General features: G+C 42.9%; 1 protein-coding gene and 3 non-coding genes across 4 annotated transcripts in view; all 4 read right to left on the bottom strand.

Annotated features, from left to right (window-relative positions):
• ldhd (lactate dehydrogenase D) overlaps positions 1 to 18,548 on the bottom strand; it is a 46,711-nt gene that overhangs the window by 2,503 nt on the left and 25,660 nt on the right. Inside the window, exons 3-10 of the mRNA XM_005748779.1 lie at positions 5,252 to 5,393; positions 4,969 to 5,110; positions 4,347 to 4,506; positions 4,066 to 4,265; positions 2,476 to 2,604; positions 1,916 to 2,043; positions 914 to 1,004; positions 307 to 418 (exon numbers count right to left, since the gene is read on the bottom strand). Coding sequence (XP_005748836.1) covers positions 307 to 418; positions 914 to 1,004; positions 1,916 to 2,043; positions 2,476 to 2,604; positions 4,066 to 4,265; positions 4,347 to 4,506; positions 4,969 to 5,110; positions 5,252 to 5,393 — 1,104 coding nt within the window. The remainder of the gene's footprint in view (positions 1 to 306; positions 419 to 913; positions 1,005 to 1,915; positions 2,044 to 2,475; positions 2,605 to 4,065; positions 4,266 to 4,346; positions 4,507 to 4,968; positions 5,111 to 5,251; positions 5,394 to 18,548) is intronic.
• On the bottom strand, positions 6,115 to 6,185 carry trnag-gcc (transfer RNA glycine (anticodon GCC)). Its single transcript has one exon. It is a non-coding gene; the product is annotated as a tRNA-Gly (tRNA).
• trnag-gcc (transfer RNA glycine (anticodon GCC)) lies at positions 6,725 to 6,795 on the bottom strand. The gene has a single exon. It is a non-coding gene; the product is annotated as a tRNA-Gly (tRNA).
• trnag-gcc (transfer RNA glycine (anticodon GCC)) lies at positions 8,675 to 8,745 on the bottom strand. Its single transcript has one exon. It is a non-coding gene; the product is annotated as a tRNA-Gly (tRNA).

Below are 18,548 nucleotides of genomic sequence, written 5' to 3'. Positions count from 1 at the left end.
AGAGGCGAGGCTGCCGGACACTGGCGCCACCGGGCCCTCTGACCACCACCAGTAGGCAAACACGGGGTTAGTATCTTGCCCAAGGATATTTGGCATGCAGCCAGGAGGCAGCCTGGGCTCGAACCACCGACCTTCTGATTAGTGGCTGACCTGCTCTGCCACCTAAGCTACAGCTGTGTCCTCACATCCTGTTGTTGTCAACCCTGAAGCAGTGAACGGCTCGATGGATGGCGACAATCTTCCAGAAAAACAAGTGAAATCCTGATTGGTAGAAGATTTGTGAGTGAGTGCGAGGTGACACCATACCTAGCCAGTCTCTCAGTGAACAGGTGGACTCTGTGCATCTCCTCGGGGTCGTTTGGATCCACCACCATCAGACAGTGGAAATTCCCATCGCCTACGTGGCCTGCTATGGGACCTGAGGGCAGAAGCCATCCACATTCAATACAGTGCCAAAAAACATCAGCTTTTTACATCACTTTCTTCTTCTGTGCTCTTGTGATGATACACCAGAATGACCCTTACATCCTGGAGCTTAACAAGAGTTCCTGTATTTAAAAGTTGTAGTATTAGGAGTTAAGTCTCATTCATTGATCCCTTAGACCTCAAAGTGCTTCCTTCAGTTAAAATATGCACCTCAAACTACACGTTTTAATCAACCTTCCTGCAGCTTCTCTACTCCACCACACGGGTCAGCTGACCAGCTACCAGAAAGCTCACTCAAACTGGTTCACTGAAATCCCAAAAAGAAAGAAATTATTTTCTTTTCATAAATTTCTATTATTTTTTTTCTAACATTAAAGATGAATGCTTTGAGGAATAAGAGAGATTCAAGTGCCTTGAATGAACAACATGGTGTAAAATTCAGCTGTGGGTGCGCTTTCAGCGTGAAGTCAAGTGGATGTGTGCTCACCTGTAAGTCTGTTCTCAATCAGGTCCTCCTTTGTCTCCACAATAATTTGAGGCAGTCGAGACAGAGGAACACACACATCTGTAGAGTAGGCCTACACACACACACACACACACACACACACACACACACACACACACACACACACACACACACACACACACACACACACACAGGGAAGATAAGGTCACGATATTGGAAAGGCATCAAGCAGGTGTCTTGTGCAATCTTCAGGATTTAAAACGTTAATAAAGTGAGACATAAAAGTGCCTCCGAGCAGTGACTGTGTTTGTGTAGCACAGCGCTGTCACACAAAGCCTCACTATTAAAAGGCAACATATCCAACAACCTCAACTCGAATGGTACTGAGTTTTCACACAGCAGTGATAAGTTATAATAATATCACACTGCAGGCTGTGTGTAATCCCTTTGGAGCAATATTACATCTGCCCAACACGAGAGCCCTCTCACGCTGTAATACACCTTCTTCTTTTTACCTTCCTTAGTGTCAGTGCCGAGGAAAGGTGTTTTAGTGTACAGTTAGCTCCATAAATGTTTGGACGCTTACACTCTTTTCTGTCACAGTGGGTTTTAAATCAAACTGTCAAAATATGATTAAACCTCTTTATTCCACAAACGAGGTGAAACAGCACAGGAGGAGAGAAACAAGGCACAGCACAGACTGTCACACATTTTTTTCCCTTTTCCATAGTCTATTAGGGGCGGGACCCTCTAACCTGAAGATACCAAGCAAACAAAACACAAACAAGAACTGCAGTAGCCAATAAGATACGACCACGCACTGTTTAGTTCACTGCTCAAAAATTAAAGGAACACTTTGAGGCCTCAATGGAAAAAAATGGTGCTGGATGTCTATAATGATATGGACTGGGTAATGTGTTAGGAAAGAAAGGATGCCACATTGTTTGATGGAAATGAAAATAATCGACCTACAGAGAAAATCATGCTTGAAGTCCGGTCTCTGAAGCAGGTGACTTTGTTTACCTTGCAGCCCGGTCTGAGAGCCAGAGCAGCGTACCAGGCATCATGACGAGCTTTCCACAACCGATTCCGTGTTTCCGTATCTCGAGCCCACTGAAAGTCTGACCCTCCGTTACTCTGAGTGATGTCCTCTGTAGAAACACACACACTGACCTTCAATGGGAGTTTGCTTGCTTTCAATAAATCACATTACATCCAAACTTTAACCAAAGAGAGAAAATCTGCTCCCACTTCCACAACACTACTGTTATGTGACTGTTAAGCAGTTTTCAGAAGCACTGTCCTGAGATCCAGTGGATGGACCAACCAGTTTACAAATAATAATAAGCTTTGTTGGACACATCCCCTCACAGACAAATATTTGTGACTACTGTTAACATCTACGACAGTCTACAACAAAACTGAGGACCCTGAAATGTTTACAAATGGTTCACTGACTTCATGACTCTTTACTTTTCATATCCTGGCCATATCTGGGAAACTAACACTAAAGCTCAATATCTTTCAGAAACTGCTTTATCTAATGGCAGAACATCTGGTCTGATATCAGCAAACACACACACCGGCTGTTTTGACCTGCTCCTCGAGGCTTTGTTCTGAGCCGTGGAACTCCAGGAACAGAGTTGGGTTCACGGGGTAGGACAGAGAGCTGAACCTGTTGCACGCATCAATCATCACATCATCCAGAAACTCTGGATCACACACACACACACACACACACACACAGGACAAACACACGATTAAAGGAAATGTAGGTAAGATGATCTAAAGTCATTCACTTGCATCATTGCTGCGTAGGTTCCAGCTGTCAATAATTGGTATTGATCTCATTTTTATCTCTAGTTTGAGGATAAATTCTTCCCTCCTGGATTCTATACGGTTTTTAAGTGATGCTGTATGAACCCTGCCTCCAGGTCCTAAACTACTCTGCGTTTATTAAGGCTGCTGTGTTTTAACATGTTTTAATGTTTTGTATCTTGTTCTATTTAATCTGACCAAGCCTCTAAAAACAGTCAGTGATCACTGTCGGCCTCTCTCGGGTTTTATTACCACTATACATTTTAAAGCTCAGTTTTTAAAACCTTACAATGCAACTACAGCCCAGCCCATGCAGCAGTATATGAATGACTAACCTCGTATTGTGGATGGATTATCTCTATTGTTCTCCTGACTGAAGTTCGGTCCGTTTACAGCATCCTGCCATGTAATTGCATTTGTCCCTAATCATCGGGAACCCTCACGTTAACGAGTGGAAAAAAGTTAGCGTTCATCCTCCAGCATTACTGTGTTTATATTATGCTAACATAGCTGTGTCACTAGCAATCACGTAGCACATCATTATATACCAGCTAGTCCAACTTCAGTAACCCTACAAATGTCACTGCTGTTTAGTTTTTTGTCTTCATTTATGTTGGAAGTGATAGCAGAACTGTACGTTTGAATTTTTCAGAAATCTCTCAGTCAGAACATAGTATATTATGTTTAGATGGAAAGTAGTGAGCTGATCCCTGCTAACTTTGAACTCCGTTAAACTTCATAAATCCTGTTTTCATGGATGGCTGGATGTTAAACCTAATTGTTACACACTGATCACTTTATTAAAGTTTGTAACTCTCAGTGACGCCGCAGTGTTTGTTTGACTTTGGGACCTGAAGCAGAGTTTGGACCCTGAGGTCAGACCGTTTTACCACTACCACTGCAAAATTCGCGTTTCTGAAAAGAGCAATAAAGTTTTGTCTCTTCCTCATTATGTCTATAAATCTTTAAGTGTCTGTTTTCTCCACGACTGAGGCTTACGCTAAGAGAGGAAACAATGCGTTTACAGTGAAGATGATGATGGGAATAATAGAATTGAGAGAAACACATAAATAAGGAATATTTAAGTGATCAGTTATGTTTTCACCATTTTCACCTTTAAACAGTATTTTGAACTTTCTACATTAGAGTACTGGATCCTCAACGTTTGATACACGGACCTTATTCTGTGAAACTTTGGCAATGTTTTAAATGTTTGTTTTTGAGTGCATTTTGCTAACATCATTAGGCAAATACGTATTTAACAGTTCAAAATAATCCAGAATTATCCCTTAACATTGAGCCCTCTGCATCACAGTGTGCCGTTATTTTGCATTATTTCCAAGTTTCCTGCTCACCGATGCGAGCGATGGGTACTCCAGCTTGTAGCGTCTGCACTGTGCTGTCTACAGCAGCCTGGACAGAAGGAAATGAGCAGACCGCTGACACCATGGCCTCTGGGATGCCATAGAGGCATAATGTGGTCTTAGTGATGATCCCCAGGGTCCCCTCTGAGCCTACAAACAGGTTTGTCAAGTTATAGCCAGCTGACGTCTTCCTGAGGAGAGAAACCAAGACAGAAGCAAAGGTAAGAGGCTTTCAAGATCATAACGATACATCACATTTGCCTGGTGAGTACCTGGGACGGCGGCCCTTCCCGGCAGTGTGTACGATGCTCCCATCAGCCAACACTACCTCCAGGTTTATAACATTTTCCCTCATAGTCCCATAACGCACTGCATTAGTACCTGATGCACTGGTGGCAGCCATACCACACAGAGATGCATCAGCTCCAGGATCTGAGACAAAGCACATAACCAGGGTTGGGTCAATTATTAAAAAAGGACACATCTGTAATCTGACAGTAACTTTGTATAACCCAGATATTTACAACTTGGGACAACTGCAGTGACCACTTGTGAATAAGAGGGCAGCTGTCATGAACTTTAATATTTTAACATGCTAACTGAGGCCTGTAGCACATGCTCACAGTTGCTGATGATCAGTTAATGATCTGGCTGCTACCTACTCTCTTGTACTTGTTTACAGAGAAGCAAAGATTCCTGTGCATGTGAAAAAACCCTAAAAACATCCTGCATTGAAGTATTATTTAGGTATTCTTCATCATTCCTTTTAACACTACCATCATAGTTGGGGGTTTTATCATCACATTATATTATTATATTATATAAACTGAACACTCATGTCAAAAGTGTTGACTTAATGCATCTGTGTGAATCCCTGTGAACATCCTGACTGACCAACAGGAAACCAGAGGCCTGTGTCTCGCAGGTATGCATTGAGAGCCTTTCGAGTCACACCAGGCTCCACCGTCACATCAAAGTCCTCTGGGTGGAGATCCAGAACCTGTTCCATGTTCCTTAAGCTGAAGCACACTCCCCCCTGAAGGATGATGACACAAACAAACACAGGAAATAAGACTTATGACAGTTATCACCAAGATGACATCCTGCTGGTTATTGTTGTTACTAAAGATGTTAACTGTTCTAAGTGGGAGAAAGTATGACCACACAAATATCTCACCTTCATAGCTCCAACCCCTCCCTCCAAGCCAGTCCCAGTGCCAAAAGGGATGATGGGAAGGCGGTGCTTGTGGCAGACCTTTGCCAAGGCACTGACCTCCTCCACACAACGTGGAAACACCACCACATCTGGAGGACGGCATCTGCACAAAAATAATGCAATGCTGTCACATTCTGTTTTTTCTACTTCTCCAAAGAACCACACCCATTCTTCCCACTGCTCCCAGCAGCTGAGCCAGAAACCACAGCTCACCACACACGTTTTTGCCTCAGGTTGTGTCTCCCTGTAAGAGTGTGTTAGATGTTCAGGCTAACACATCAGGTGTTTCGTTGTTGTTCTCCAATAAAGGTGTATGAATCTACATGTTCTCGTGCTATAATCAGTACAGTACAGATCAGCTCACTCCTCGCACCTTTGCAAATGTGCTGAGGCAGCATTTAGCTGCAGAGGTCGCTTTGCTCACCGCCATGCTGTCATCACACAGATGCAGCCATTTATACCTGCCACTAAGGCGCTGCAGTATTCTACCAAACCAAAGGGGTCGCTACTCAGACAATATTGTGGCATGTGTGCTGATAAGGAGGGGAAAGAGACAAAACCAGAAGCCAGTACTTTGTCAAGGTTTTTGCAAAGTTCTTTCCACAAGCTCAAGTTTTTAAACAGTTGCAAAAGTTGCATGACCAACTGACACGCCGCAAAGATTGCGTCGCGCGACACAGGATGTTCGGTCAAAATCGTCATCAGACACAACCGACGTGTTGGCCTTAGGTCAGAGAGAGGGGCCTCGACAACTTAGCCTCTCCAGATTATTGGGTACTACATGCTTTATATAATATAACACAAAGCAGGAGAAAAAGTAGAGTTGCATTGGCCAGGAATCGAACCTGGGCCTCCCGCGTGGCAGGCGAGAATTCTACCACTGAACCACCAATGCTCGCTGCAGCAACTTTTGCACGGAAGACAGTGGGTGAGCCGGCTGGCACGCGTGTATGTCACATTGTTCAAGCATTCTCTGTATTTCAGGATTATGAGACTAAGGGTGACTCTGACTGTGAAACTAAAACTGGGGAACAGCTGACATTTTAGTGATGTTAGAGGCTAGACAAAGACCTGCTCAGATAACCCTTAAAAGGACTGCTGAGACCCAGTGATCCTGAGTCCTGTTATACCCCATGGTTACAATAAAGCCATGTTTGCCATCGTACATGGAAAAACTTCCACATCAAGTATATTTGTTCTATCGCTCACCGTTATTTGCTTACTGTAGGAACTTCTGCAGGGAAAATAGACAGTGGCCCCTCTGGCCAGTTGCACATGCAAGTATATAGATTAAGGTCTTCTTTCTTGAAACACTTCATTTTAACACTAGGGACACAACATCTGTCAATGTTTGTTTTTTGGCTAACAGAGAAGCAGTTTTAGAGTGGTGCATTCTATAACAGATTTACACATATATAGCGGAAAAATAAGAACTGCATTGGCCGGGAATCGAACCCGGGCCTCCCGCGTGGCAGGCGAGAATTCTACCACTGAACCACCAATGCTTGCTGCAGCAACTTTCGCACAGGAAATGGAGGGCTTTCTGGGCCAGTCGGCATGTACGAAGCAAACTTCCAGTGCATTTAACACCATCAGGCTAATCCTACTGGGAGATAAGCTGATTTTTGCATAGAAAACAGGAGACGGCCCCACCGGCCAGTAGCACATTTAGCATTGTTGTCAGCCCTGTGTGTGAAGAGTAAGGGTGGATCTGACTGTGAAACGGAAATCAGCTGACGACAACGCTTTTCAAGGTGTACATTAACTGAGGTAAATGATTCGCTGATTGGACACAGATGAACCAAAAAACTTAAGGGAAGCTCGATAGAAAGCACAATAACCAAAGTCTACTACACAAAATCAATTAACTAAACAGATTCAGTGTTTGTCGTCACAATACAATTTCCAAGTTACTGAATATCACACACAGCTTGGGCTCTAGAACTAATTTCGTGTAGAGTAGCTGGACTTTATTTCTCTCCAGAGTTACCCTAGGTAAGAGACGACAGGCAGCGGTGTGTATAATTGTTTCCACCTGGTTCACTGCCTGTACATTAGGGTTTTCCCAATGGGTCATATTATTTGTGCGACAAACCACAGCTCAGTGTAGCCAGCCTACCTCGAGTTTCTCGATGTAAGTTAAAACCAACGATTACTTGGATCCTACTTCAATGGGGAATAGCTGCAGGAACCTTTGCACAGAAGACAGACAGTGGTCCCTCTGGCCAGTTATTCACATAAGAATATAGTGTTATGGCCCTTGCAGGGGCTCCTGTCCAACTGACCTTGTGTGGGTGTGTCTTTCTTTCTTTCTTACAGTTATATTGGCGGTTGGCAAACAAGTGAAAGGTGCATTACCGCCACCAACTGGTATGGAGTATGGTCTGGAACAACGTGTAGGTGTGTCCTGCCATCTCTCCTGCCTTAGGTGCTACCTAAGCTGACTCTAATTAGCAATTAAGTGTACTTAAGGCGAGCTCTAGTGCCACATTAAGTGGCTTTATTGTCATTTTAACCATGAGCAGTCGTGCAGTACACAGTGAAATGCGACATCGGTCCTCCAAGACCATGGTGCTACATATAACAGGCTATCAACAAAGGACTACATAAAGTGTAAGTGTGCAAAAAACGAAACAGCACAACACCAGACAGAACAGAATAACGCTGACACAAGACAGTGCAATAGAAAAGCGCAACAACAACAGTGGGTTGTGATAAAAGTGACTTGACGTGTGTGTGTGTGTGTGTGTGTGTGAGAGAGAGAGTCCAGTCACTGATCTGTTTAGGAGTCTGACGGCTTGGGGGAAGAAGCCGTTTTGCTGTCTGGCAGTGAGGGCCCAACTGCTCCGGTACCTCTTGCCAGAAGGTTGAAGATTGTATGTTAGGGGTGTGTGGGGTCCTCCACAATGCTGGTGGTTTTGCATATGCAGCGGGTGCCAGAGAGCCTCGTTGGTTTTTGTAGCTAGTGAGCTGTGCGTATGGTGACTGGTTTCCCCTGCTCTGTGAAGAGGACTGTTTTGGTGACTAACCCCTTTTTTTTTTTTTTTTTTTTTTTTTGACTCACTGTTCAGTTTATTGACCAACATCTGGGTTTTGTTGTTTTCCTTCTCTAAAAGGTGATAGCGTCTTGCCTCTTTTTCAGTTTAATTTAACCATTTGCCTCCCTGTCTCCTTTTTTCAATTTGGACACCTTTTGTTACTTCCCCGTCATCCCCTGGACCTTTTAGGGTAATGTTACAATAGGTTTACACTTCATTTTAACCCCTAGGTAGCACAACATCTGTCAATGTTTGATTTCTGACTAAGAGAGAAGCAGTTTTAAAGGTGTGCATTTTATAGATTCAGATTTAAAAATATATAGATGGAGGGAAGAAAAGTAAGCCCTGCATTGGCCGGGAATCGAACCCGGGCCTCCCGCGTGGCAGGCGAGAATTCTACCACTGAACCACCAATGCTTGCTGTAGCAACTTTTGCACAGAAAACAGAGGACGGCCCACAGTCCAGTAGAACGTTGTTTAGGGTTCTCTCTCAGTGTTGGGAACTGTATGTGAAGAGCAAGGGTGGATCTGAATGTGAAACTGAAATTGGCTAACAACACAGTCAGTCACAAGACAATGAACACCTTTCAGAAAGTGCTCACTACTGTACCAATGCCTGATGAATCTTAAATGGCAAACGTCATACTACATTTCTTCCTTGGATCCTACTTCAGTTGGGTACAGAACAAAACTGAGGTGTCCCTAGGATTTATACTGGTATCCTCAACTACTCAGAGAATCTGGAAGCTCTAAGCTTTTGAAAGTGTTCATTAACGGAGGTAAATGATTAGCTGACTGGACACAGGTGAACCGAAAAACTGAAGAGAAGCTAGAGAGAAAGTACAATAACCAAAAGTCTACTAAATGAAACAAATTAACTAAACAGATCTAACGTTTGTCGTCACAATAGAATTTCCAAGTTACTGAATGTCACATCCCTCATGGTAAAGTTTGGTAAACTTGACTGACTGAATATGGTTATAAGATAAAACATTTTGTTAGAGTATTATCTTTACAACACTGCAATTATCTTTTACAACATGACATTTAACACGTTTAGTCTTTTGTATTTTGGACTGTCAGTGAGAGAGAACAATGAATTTGTAGACGTTGCTTTAGTCTACGCTTTTTAATTCACACAAAATGTACTTTGATATGGGCTGTATCAATAAGGACATGAAAGGATTTCTCAGAAAGATAAATATAAAAAGTGAATCTTTTGAAAAGAATCAGGAAACTGTTATGATGCACGACCATTAAGATGAGTCCCAGCGTATTAGGAGTTACTGGGTTGAAGTTAAAGTATTGCTTGCTTATTGCGCGCTAGGAACTTTTGCAGTGGCTGGGAATAAAACCCAGGCCTCCCGCGTGGGAGCTTGGGATTGTTTAGCTCAACAGGCCTAAACGGTTTCCTTTTCATTCTCTATGGTAGTGCTAAACTTCAGGTGTCATATTTTTAACCATCGTGATCCTTCTTGTGCTGTTGTGAGTTTGAGATGCGGCACTTTTAAATTTCAGGAAACAAGACAACTTATGTACCACCTGAAACAGATCTCAGCAATCCTTGTTCATTCATCAAAAGTAAGAAACGTTGTTTGTAATGAGAGTAAACCAACAGATTAACTTTTCAGGTGTATTTTAAAGGTAACAGAAGTGTCCACTGTGATTTCATTTACTTGATTTGTTTAAGGAAGCTTCTATCGCTTGGGTAAAGGCGGTTAGATTTAATCAGCTGTGGTAAAATGGCATGATGAAAATGACGAATGAACCTGTCTTGATGCATGCTCAATCAGGCCTGAGTCAAATCCCGGTCTCTCTCCATTTTCATTTATGGTTGATGTTCACTTAAACATCTGCTTAATGCATAGATCATTAATTATTCAAAATCACTTTTACATTTTCTCATCTTTTCATCTCGCTCAGAATTTGCACAAATTAATTACAGAGAGACTGCATTCTTTTTTTTTTTTCAGGACCCAGTACAGATGCTGCTTGCACATCTTCACTGCTGTTTTCAAAAGTGAGCACTTTGTGGACAGAAGGTGAGCATGTACAGCACGTGAAAAGTTCCTAGATTTTTAGCACTAGTGATGCTGCTGTAACGCTGATTTTTAAAAATTTTATATATATTTTTTTATGTATTCTAAGAGAAACAATGTAAGAGTAACACTACTTTTCAAATATTTATGTTTAAATTTTAGCTCCTTCAGTTCAGCCAGCTATGGCTGGTTATAAGCATGACCTCAGCAGCTGGACTTTCTCTTCACACCAGAAGCTGTGGATGAAGACTGAGCTTCAGGATCTTGGACTGTGGCCGGGGTCTCAACCAGTGCGTAACTCCAAGGGAACGCCACTTCACTCCGGCGTCTCCCTCCACAACCTGAGTGGCTGACCTACCATCTCCAAATTTCTTCCAGCTCCACCCCTTCTTTATATGGAAACCAGAGTGTGTTATCATTGTCAGGTTAAGAAACAAATACATCTTGCCATGACTCCATGGTTGCTTTCGTCTACAAGTGGTCTCTGCTGGTGTGGGCAGGCCAATTGTTGGCACCACTGGTCAGTATTACATCCTATCCTCATGACTGACAAGAACTGGTGTGCTGACAATCCACGATGGCTGGAGAAACTGTCCAAAAGGTTTACCGAACTTTTCTAACATCCAAAAAGGCCATCTGCAAGTCTTTACAGATGAGCTGAGGTGGACTGACAAATCTCCAGCAAACATGGCAAACCAAATCGACGAACTCATGCACCACAAGTATGAGCTCACCTGGCATACCTCCATGCCACAGACTGTGTCTGGGACTCTGAGGCATGAAGCACAAGGACAGGGGAACATTGGGCAGTTACAGAGGAAGGGAAATTTTTTATTTTTTTATTTTTGGACCCAATGCGACCCATATCGATCATGGTATGACAGTGTGAACGGCACAAATCCGATCTGGGTCACTTTCATATGTGGTACTGAATCCGATACATATCCGATGTTTTAGAAAGCGACTGCTGTTTGAACGGTCATGTCGCATTAAATCCGTCTTTTATGTCACTGACACAAGACGGATGCCAATTATCAGCTCCGGAGAAGCGCCCGATAAGACATTGCGAACGCTTCCTGGCCATCCAGTGTAGATGTCAGTGAAACTGTTGGGAAGACAACGTTGGAGAAACGTGAACATTTTATTTGTTCTGTATAATCTGCAGATTCTGACAGAAATCTGCAACTATCCTTTGAAGCACCGCTCCTCTAAAACAGCAATAAGGATAATTATTAGGTTATTTACATTATTGTGTAAATAACAAAATAACTTAAAGCAAAAATTGGGAAACATAAAGTCCTAAGTCTTTATATTAAGGCCATCAGTCAAACAATATTGTTTGGTCTGGGTCTAAACAGAGCGCGTTGTGTGTGACAGCCAAAGTGTCTGGACCATCTCCAGCTGTTCGCTGCATGTATTAAAGATAACTTCAGACATTGTCCTGAATTGATTCTTCTGTCTGGTGGACATGTCTGACATAGGCTGTACAGTCACACAGATAAAAGACAAGCAGTCGTGTTTCTAATAATATAAATCAAACAGAAGGTTATGAAGATAAAAGCTGTGAGACCCCTCTAGAGAAAGTGTGATATCATTACATGACGTGACTTAGAAATAATGTACAAGATTTAAGGGCAGCACTAACAATTTATTTTTTTATTTATTTTTAAAACAGATTACCTGATGGTAAGCATACAGTTATATAAACATGTAGGTGAACTCTAACAGGTTATAAAGAAGAGTGATACTTTTGCAGAAAACAATTTACTTTTTTACATTTACAATGTTATTTATATAAACAAAAGAAATGTAACTAGAGAAAAAAAACTCTTAGGTACAGTGTCAACTGTTTCTTCCTCATTTCTTTTCCTTTTTTTTTTTTTCTTCTTCCATCTAAGTCTCTCTGCCTCATAGAAAGCAGACTCCTGAAACTCCTTCCAGGTCATTTCCTTGTCCACGCCTTTGTCTCTGTATAGAGTACACTTTCAAAGGGCAGCAAATATAGTTTTCCTGCCACTCCAGCGAAGCCCGTATGAATGTGTGGACTATTTGGTCCCTGTTTCAGGTCCCTGTGGCTGAATCTGCTTTTCCTCCATCCTTCTCTTCTCCCTCTTCTTGGTAGCATCCGGTTCCCTCTGGAAAAATTCTGTCTGAGCGAATTCTTCAAAGGTCATTTTAGGGTTACAGATTCCCTCAGCAGCATAACTTTGATGCACCTTGTTGGAACAATAGGAATAGCGCACAGGCCCTCTCTGGTAAAAATAATGGACGGTGGATCCATCTGTCTCATATTGAGACTTGGGCTGTCCACAGGCAAGACAAGTCTTTGTCTGCCTTTTTCCCCTCAGGCTGCTGCTGCCTTTCCAAGATGCCCTCCACAATCTTCTCTATTGAGACTTGTGTCAGTGGTGTAGACAGGGCAGGAGGAGGCGGGTTAAAGACGGCAGGCTTTATGGTGACTACAGGGACACTAGTTGTTTCACTGCCTTCAGTTAAAGAGTGCCCCAGCTGCTGAGTCTCCAGAAGTTTTTCTGGGCTTATGTTCAAAGATGAATTGGTGTTGAGAAGTTTAGCCAAGTGCTTCACATACCGGGATACGTGCACCTTGGATGTGGGATGCAGCAAGCTGTTGGGATCTGTAGCAGAGCGATGGACCATGTCTGCATAATCTTGATCCACAAGCTTCACGCAGCAAATATAGTTTTCCTGCCACTTCAGGGAAGCCCGTATGAATGTGTGGACTATTTGGTCCCTGTGGCTGAATCTGCAGAGGTAGCGTCCGGTTCCCTCTGGAAAAATTCTGTCTGAACAAATTCTTCAAAGGGCATTTTAGGGTTACTGATTCCCTCAGCAGCATAACTTTGATGTATCTTCTTTGAACAATAGAAATACGGCACAGGCCCTCGATGGTAAAAAAAATAGTGGATGGAAGATCCATCTGTCTCATACTGGGACTTGGGCTGTCCACAGGCAAGACAAATCTTTCTGCCTTCCTTCCTCAGGTTGCTCCTGCTGTTGATTCTCTAAGATGCGTTCCACCATCTTCTCTATTGAGTCTTGTGTCAGAGGTGTAGACAGGGCAGGAGGAGGTGGGTTTAAGTAAGCTGGCTCCATGGTGACCACAGGAACACTGGTTGTCTCACTCCCTTCAGTTAAAGAGTGCCACAGTTGCTGAGTCTGCAGAAGTTTTTCTGGGCTTGTGTTCAAAGAAGTGTTTAGAAGCTTAGCCAAGTGTTTCACATAACGGGATATGTGTAGCTTACATGTGCGGTGCAGCAAGCCGTTGGGATCTGTAGCAGAACAATGGACCATGTTTGCATAATCTTGATCCACAAGGTTTTTCTTCCCGTGGTGCTTTTGCAGAAAGTAATCTATTGTCTCTTTCATGGGTCGTGTCTAGCGTGTGTGGTCCAGCACAAAAATCCGTCCACCTGTCTTTATGGGTCCAGTGCGAGCACTCGATGACGAGGACTACATCGACAAAAGTAGAGCTTTCTGGGAAACAATAGTAATAGTTCAGTGGTTGCTCATATCATGTAATAATAATAATAATGCCAAATTGTTTGACAATACTAATATGTTAACTTTCACATGGCTGTAGGTTGCTGGATGTCTTCTGATGGTATCTCCTGCTTTAAAAGCACACTAGCAGAAAATGGGTGGGTCACAGGTGGTGCTGATGCATGTAATGCCACGGCTAGCTGGAGAAGGGTCCCAATGCTGGAACCTGAAGTTGGGCAGAGACAGGTTTTTGTACAGAAGATGGGGCCTGAAGGGCACCCAGTTCACCTTCTGGGTTTTGTGTTTGTCCCAGTTTAAAGGGACTGGACGGCAGCCTGGCTCTCTGTATTCAAGCCCAAATCGCTCTCCAGTGTCTGTCAGAGAGGTGAAGTGCAGGGTACTTCTCCTGACCGGTCACTCTCCTGGAGGCTGCATTCAACTCTACCACTAGAGCTGGATCAAAAACAGAAGGGAGAATGACAGCCGACTGCTTACGGTCCACCAGTCTTTGGTAGTTCCATCGTGCCACCCCTGTCATGCCCTGGGCCTGGAATAATTCAGTGGATACATGAGTCCCGGTGATCCACTGGGCCTGGTGAAAATGGTAACCCTCCAGCTGTGAAGTGCATCGGAAGGGAATCCAGATGGGGTGCTTAGCGCCTTCGCCAGGAACATAGTTTAGCTACAGAGTCCCACCATACCGAAACATTACACCCTCGGAAAGTTCAGGGTCACTCAGCTAACCATAAGGAATATGCACTCTCTCTATGCGCCACACCTTCAGCATGGATGGCTTGAAAAGTGGGACGTTGTTGGGGCCTGTGGCCAGGTAAAAATGGTTTAGGACTCTTTTCCACTCTGTTCAGCAGCTCTGTGGGTTGTGATATTTTGCTCCCGCAGTGCTCTCGTATGTGTTGCTTAGTGCGATTAGCAGAATGTATACAACAGGACTTATAAGCATGGAGCCTCTTCAGGGTCGCCTGATCAACCACTGAGAAGGCAGCAGAGAAGCTGGCAGAAAGTGCTGATCAATGGATGATGCTCAGAGGTGAACTCCCACAAATCGCCTCAGGCAGTGCAACAGGTCAAGTTTCACAATAATGCTACTATTTTAGTGGGTTTAAGGCCCTAGCAACAATAGCAGGAGTCGTTTTCCAGGCATCCCACGATAGATTTTCACCAAGGATACAGTCTGGGATCCTAAATGGAGCACAGCAAAAAGTTCACCTACATGTTTATATTACACTGTATGCTTACCATCAGGTAAGCATACAGTGTTTTGAAAAAGTTGATTTAAGCAAGTTGTGAGTGCTGGCTTTAAATCTTATATATTATTTCAACCATGTTTTCTCTAGAGGGGTCTCACAGTTTGTATCTTTATAGCCTTTGTTTTATTTATATTAAAAGTCAAGCAGTCATGTTTCTGTCTGACTGTACAACCTGTTTCATAGGGGTGGGTTTAAATAATTGATTTTCTGATTTTAAATCTCTTAATTTGAATAAAGCGATATTGATTCATTAAATTCTGGATCGATTTTTACATGCGTGTTTTGCCAAAAATGCCAAATCTCTGGTTAAAGCTCACAAAACTATTTCAACAACCACTAAACAGGTAAAACGGCAAACGAGAGCAGGTAAATGGATTCCACACAAAGACGTAAAAGGAGAGTGCGGACCCGATGCATCAGAATCTATAAGATGTTTGCGTTCTCACCCGACGGCACGTACGCAGACACACTGGAGGCTGAAAGCTGACATCTCACAGATTCTGAGCTGCAGGTTTTTATCGCTCTACAACCAAAATTAACTGAACCAGCAGCAAAAGATCCAAACTAAGCTTCACATTTGATAAATATCATCATTAATTCACTCTTACTTTTGCCGTTTTGCTTCCACCACGATAAAATCGCACTTCGTGCACAGCTCTTTCTCTCTCTGTGTACTTCAAGAACAGAAAGAAATCACCTCCGACAAGAGATCCTAATTTCTGCTGTTCAATGCCGAAGAAATGTAAACTTTTTATGCCAATATCATGGTCCTGGGTGTGACCCAGTGTTTTGTGTTTAATTTATATTTCTTGGGTATTGTTATTAATGGTTTTAGTTCTTTTGAAACTAGAAGCTAGAACAACAATGTGCCATCCCTGTGTCCGTATTATGTCTACTCCACTTATTTTTCCTGTCCCACAGTTCATGCCTCTGTCTCAGGGTCCACATCTGTGTTGTTCTGTGTTGTTTTTTTTTTTTTGTTTTTTTTCCCCCGTCCCCAAGTACTCACTGTTATCTTTGTTCCTAGTCTGTCGTTTCCAGTTTTGTAGCTTCCCAGTGTTTAGTTTTAGTTTCCAGTTTTCACGTTAGTTTGTTGCAAGTTTATTTTATGGCGTTTTCTGCTACAGCGCAATAAAGCTGCCTCTTTTAGTTCACCCTAGTGTCTCAGAGTTCTGCATTTGGTTCCTTCATCCTGCCTCCCATACAGCAAACCATGACAAAAGAATTTCTGTGTTTCTAATAAAAACTCTACTTCAGCAGCATCAGGTAAAGTTAAAGCAGAGCATGTTGATTCATGGTTTTCTTGTGTTTTTGATCGACTGCTGAATATTTTTAAGAGTCTGAATCTAAGAGTACATTGTTCACCATCTTACAATGCTGTGACTGGAGCCATTGTTCAACTCTTGGTGAGTAGTACTCATGGCCATTGATCAATGATCATGATAATTTGCATATTAATGATTATGACACAGACCTGAAGGCCCATTGTTGGTCAATGGTGCTAGCGTCGGCCATCCACTAAAAACACAGGTGTTTTATACTGGTGTAAACACTCTTGCACTGGCTGGGAATCAAAACCAGGCCTCCTGCATGGGAGGTTGGGATTGCTTAACTAAACGGCCCCAAACAGTTTTCCATTCATTTTCTATGGTAGTGCTAAACCACTACAGATGTAATATATTTTTGGCCACTATGGTCTTCTGGTGCTCTTGCGAGTTTGAGATACGGCTTTTTTTTTCTTTTAAATTTCGCTTGCAACAGATCTCAGCGATCCTTGTTTATGTTTTTTTTTTTTTTTTTTTTTTTTTTTTTTTTTTGCCTGTCCCGTTTGGGTCTTTAGCCATCAGAATTATTGTCTGAAGGCCAAGAAGGATGCCCAACAGATTTACTTTACCAAGTGGATCATCACGGCTCTGCCATATTGGTCCATTTGACCTTTTTGTTGTTGTTGTTATTATGATTATTTTTATTTTTCAGTTGTTACAGATGGGACAGACATGACTGAGGGATAGGTAAGAGAGAACAAAAGAGGGGTGTAAAGAAAAACAGAGGGGAAGAGGGACGGTGAGAAAGGGGACTTAAAAGAAAGGAAGAAAAAAAAACTCACCTGGATCACCTGTTGAGAGAAAGGGGGGAAGAGAAAACAAGCAAAAAAAGAGAGGAACATAATAAACACCACACCATTGCAATAATCTAGCTAAGTGTAAATAACAGTAAACACTAAATATTGAATGTTATTGTGCAGCACCCAAGTTTGACAGTGCACAATGTGCTTTGAGGTAGCAGCCAAGAAAGGTGTAGTTTGTCTGTGAACACCTGTGTGCGCATCTGTATGGATGAGCGCACTTGTATTCAAAAGGTTTCTCCATGTAACGATCTGTTAGGGGGTGTGGGGAGCATTAGCCCCGTCCCCCAGGGCATGAAAGAGGCATGGAGGAGATCGAGCCCGAAGAGCACCATCGGCTCCTTGGTCACTGATCAAAGATAAGAAATGTTGTTTGAAATGAGAATAAACGAACAGAATAAATTTTCAGGTGTATTTTAAAGATAACAGATGTGTTGCAATATCATTTGCGATGCAATGGACAAGGGCTGGGCGATATGGCCTAAAATAGATAGATATATATATCGCGGGAGAGAGTACATCCTGCAGTTTGGAAAGTATAAAGGGAAATCTTTCCGGTGGCTTCTGGAGAATGATGTCGGGTACACCATGTACCTGATCAAAGATCTCCAGAAGGAAGAGGCTGCAGGGACCTCTGTGGAAGAAGGGCATGGCAAGGAGAGCTTGCATTCATTTGTACAGTATGCCCTCAGCTTTACAGAGAAAGACTCTTCTGAACTGCAAGACCAGCAGAGTGAGTGTTGCTGCAGATGCCTCTGAGGATGATCAGCTGGTTGGCTTTGGCTCACGAACCAAGAGCACCTGGAAGGATATTTGGGACGGCAGAGGTGACGGCTATGCAGCCTTTATCATGAGGAAGAGCTGCAGTCAAGGAACACGGATGCATAAGTTGCAGCTGTTTCTATCTCATATGCCTCTGTCTCTGCATAACTAGTCACTGTGCCAGCAGCAGCAAAAGGGTCCACACCCAGAGGATCTTCCGGAGCAAACACAGGCTTTCAAATGAAAGGTTTCAGAACTGGAGTACAATTGTTTTACATGAATTGTTCTCCAAAGCTGAGCCTGAACTTCAACTTTTATATATTGTCTTGTTCTTGTTTTTGTGTGTTCTGGCGATGTTCCTCTAATAGTATAGTTGTATGCTGGCATTATGCTAACACCACCTGGGTCTGGGTGCAGTTTCCCCCTCCAGGGACAAGGGTACCTAGACTCAGTTCTTAGAGTACGCTTGGAGTGTGATTGTGTGTACAGTGTCTCTCTATGTCTGTCTCCACGTTGGTTGAGTGT

The sequence above is a fragment of the Pundamilia nyererei genome, unplaced genomic scaffold, assembly GCF_000239375.1.
Source record: "Pundamilia nyererei isolate P.nyererei 1_Seehausen unplaced genomic scaffold, PunNye1.0 scaffold00229, whole genome shotgun sequence".
NCBI classification, from domain to species: Eukaryota; Metazoa; Chordata; class Actinopteri; order Cichliformes; family Cichlidae; genus Pundamilia; species Pundamilia nyererei.
Note: the sequence above shows the minus strand (reverse complement) of the source record. Positions and strands in the feature narration are given on the sequence as shown.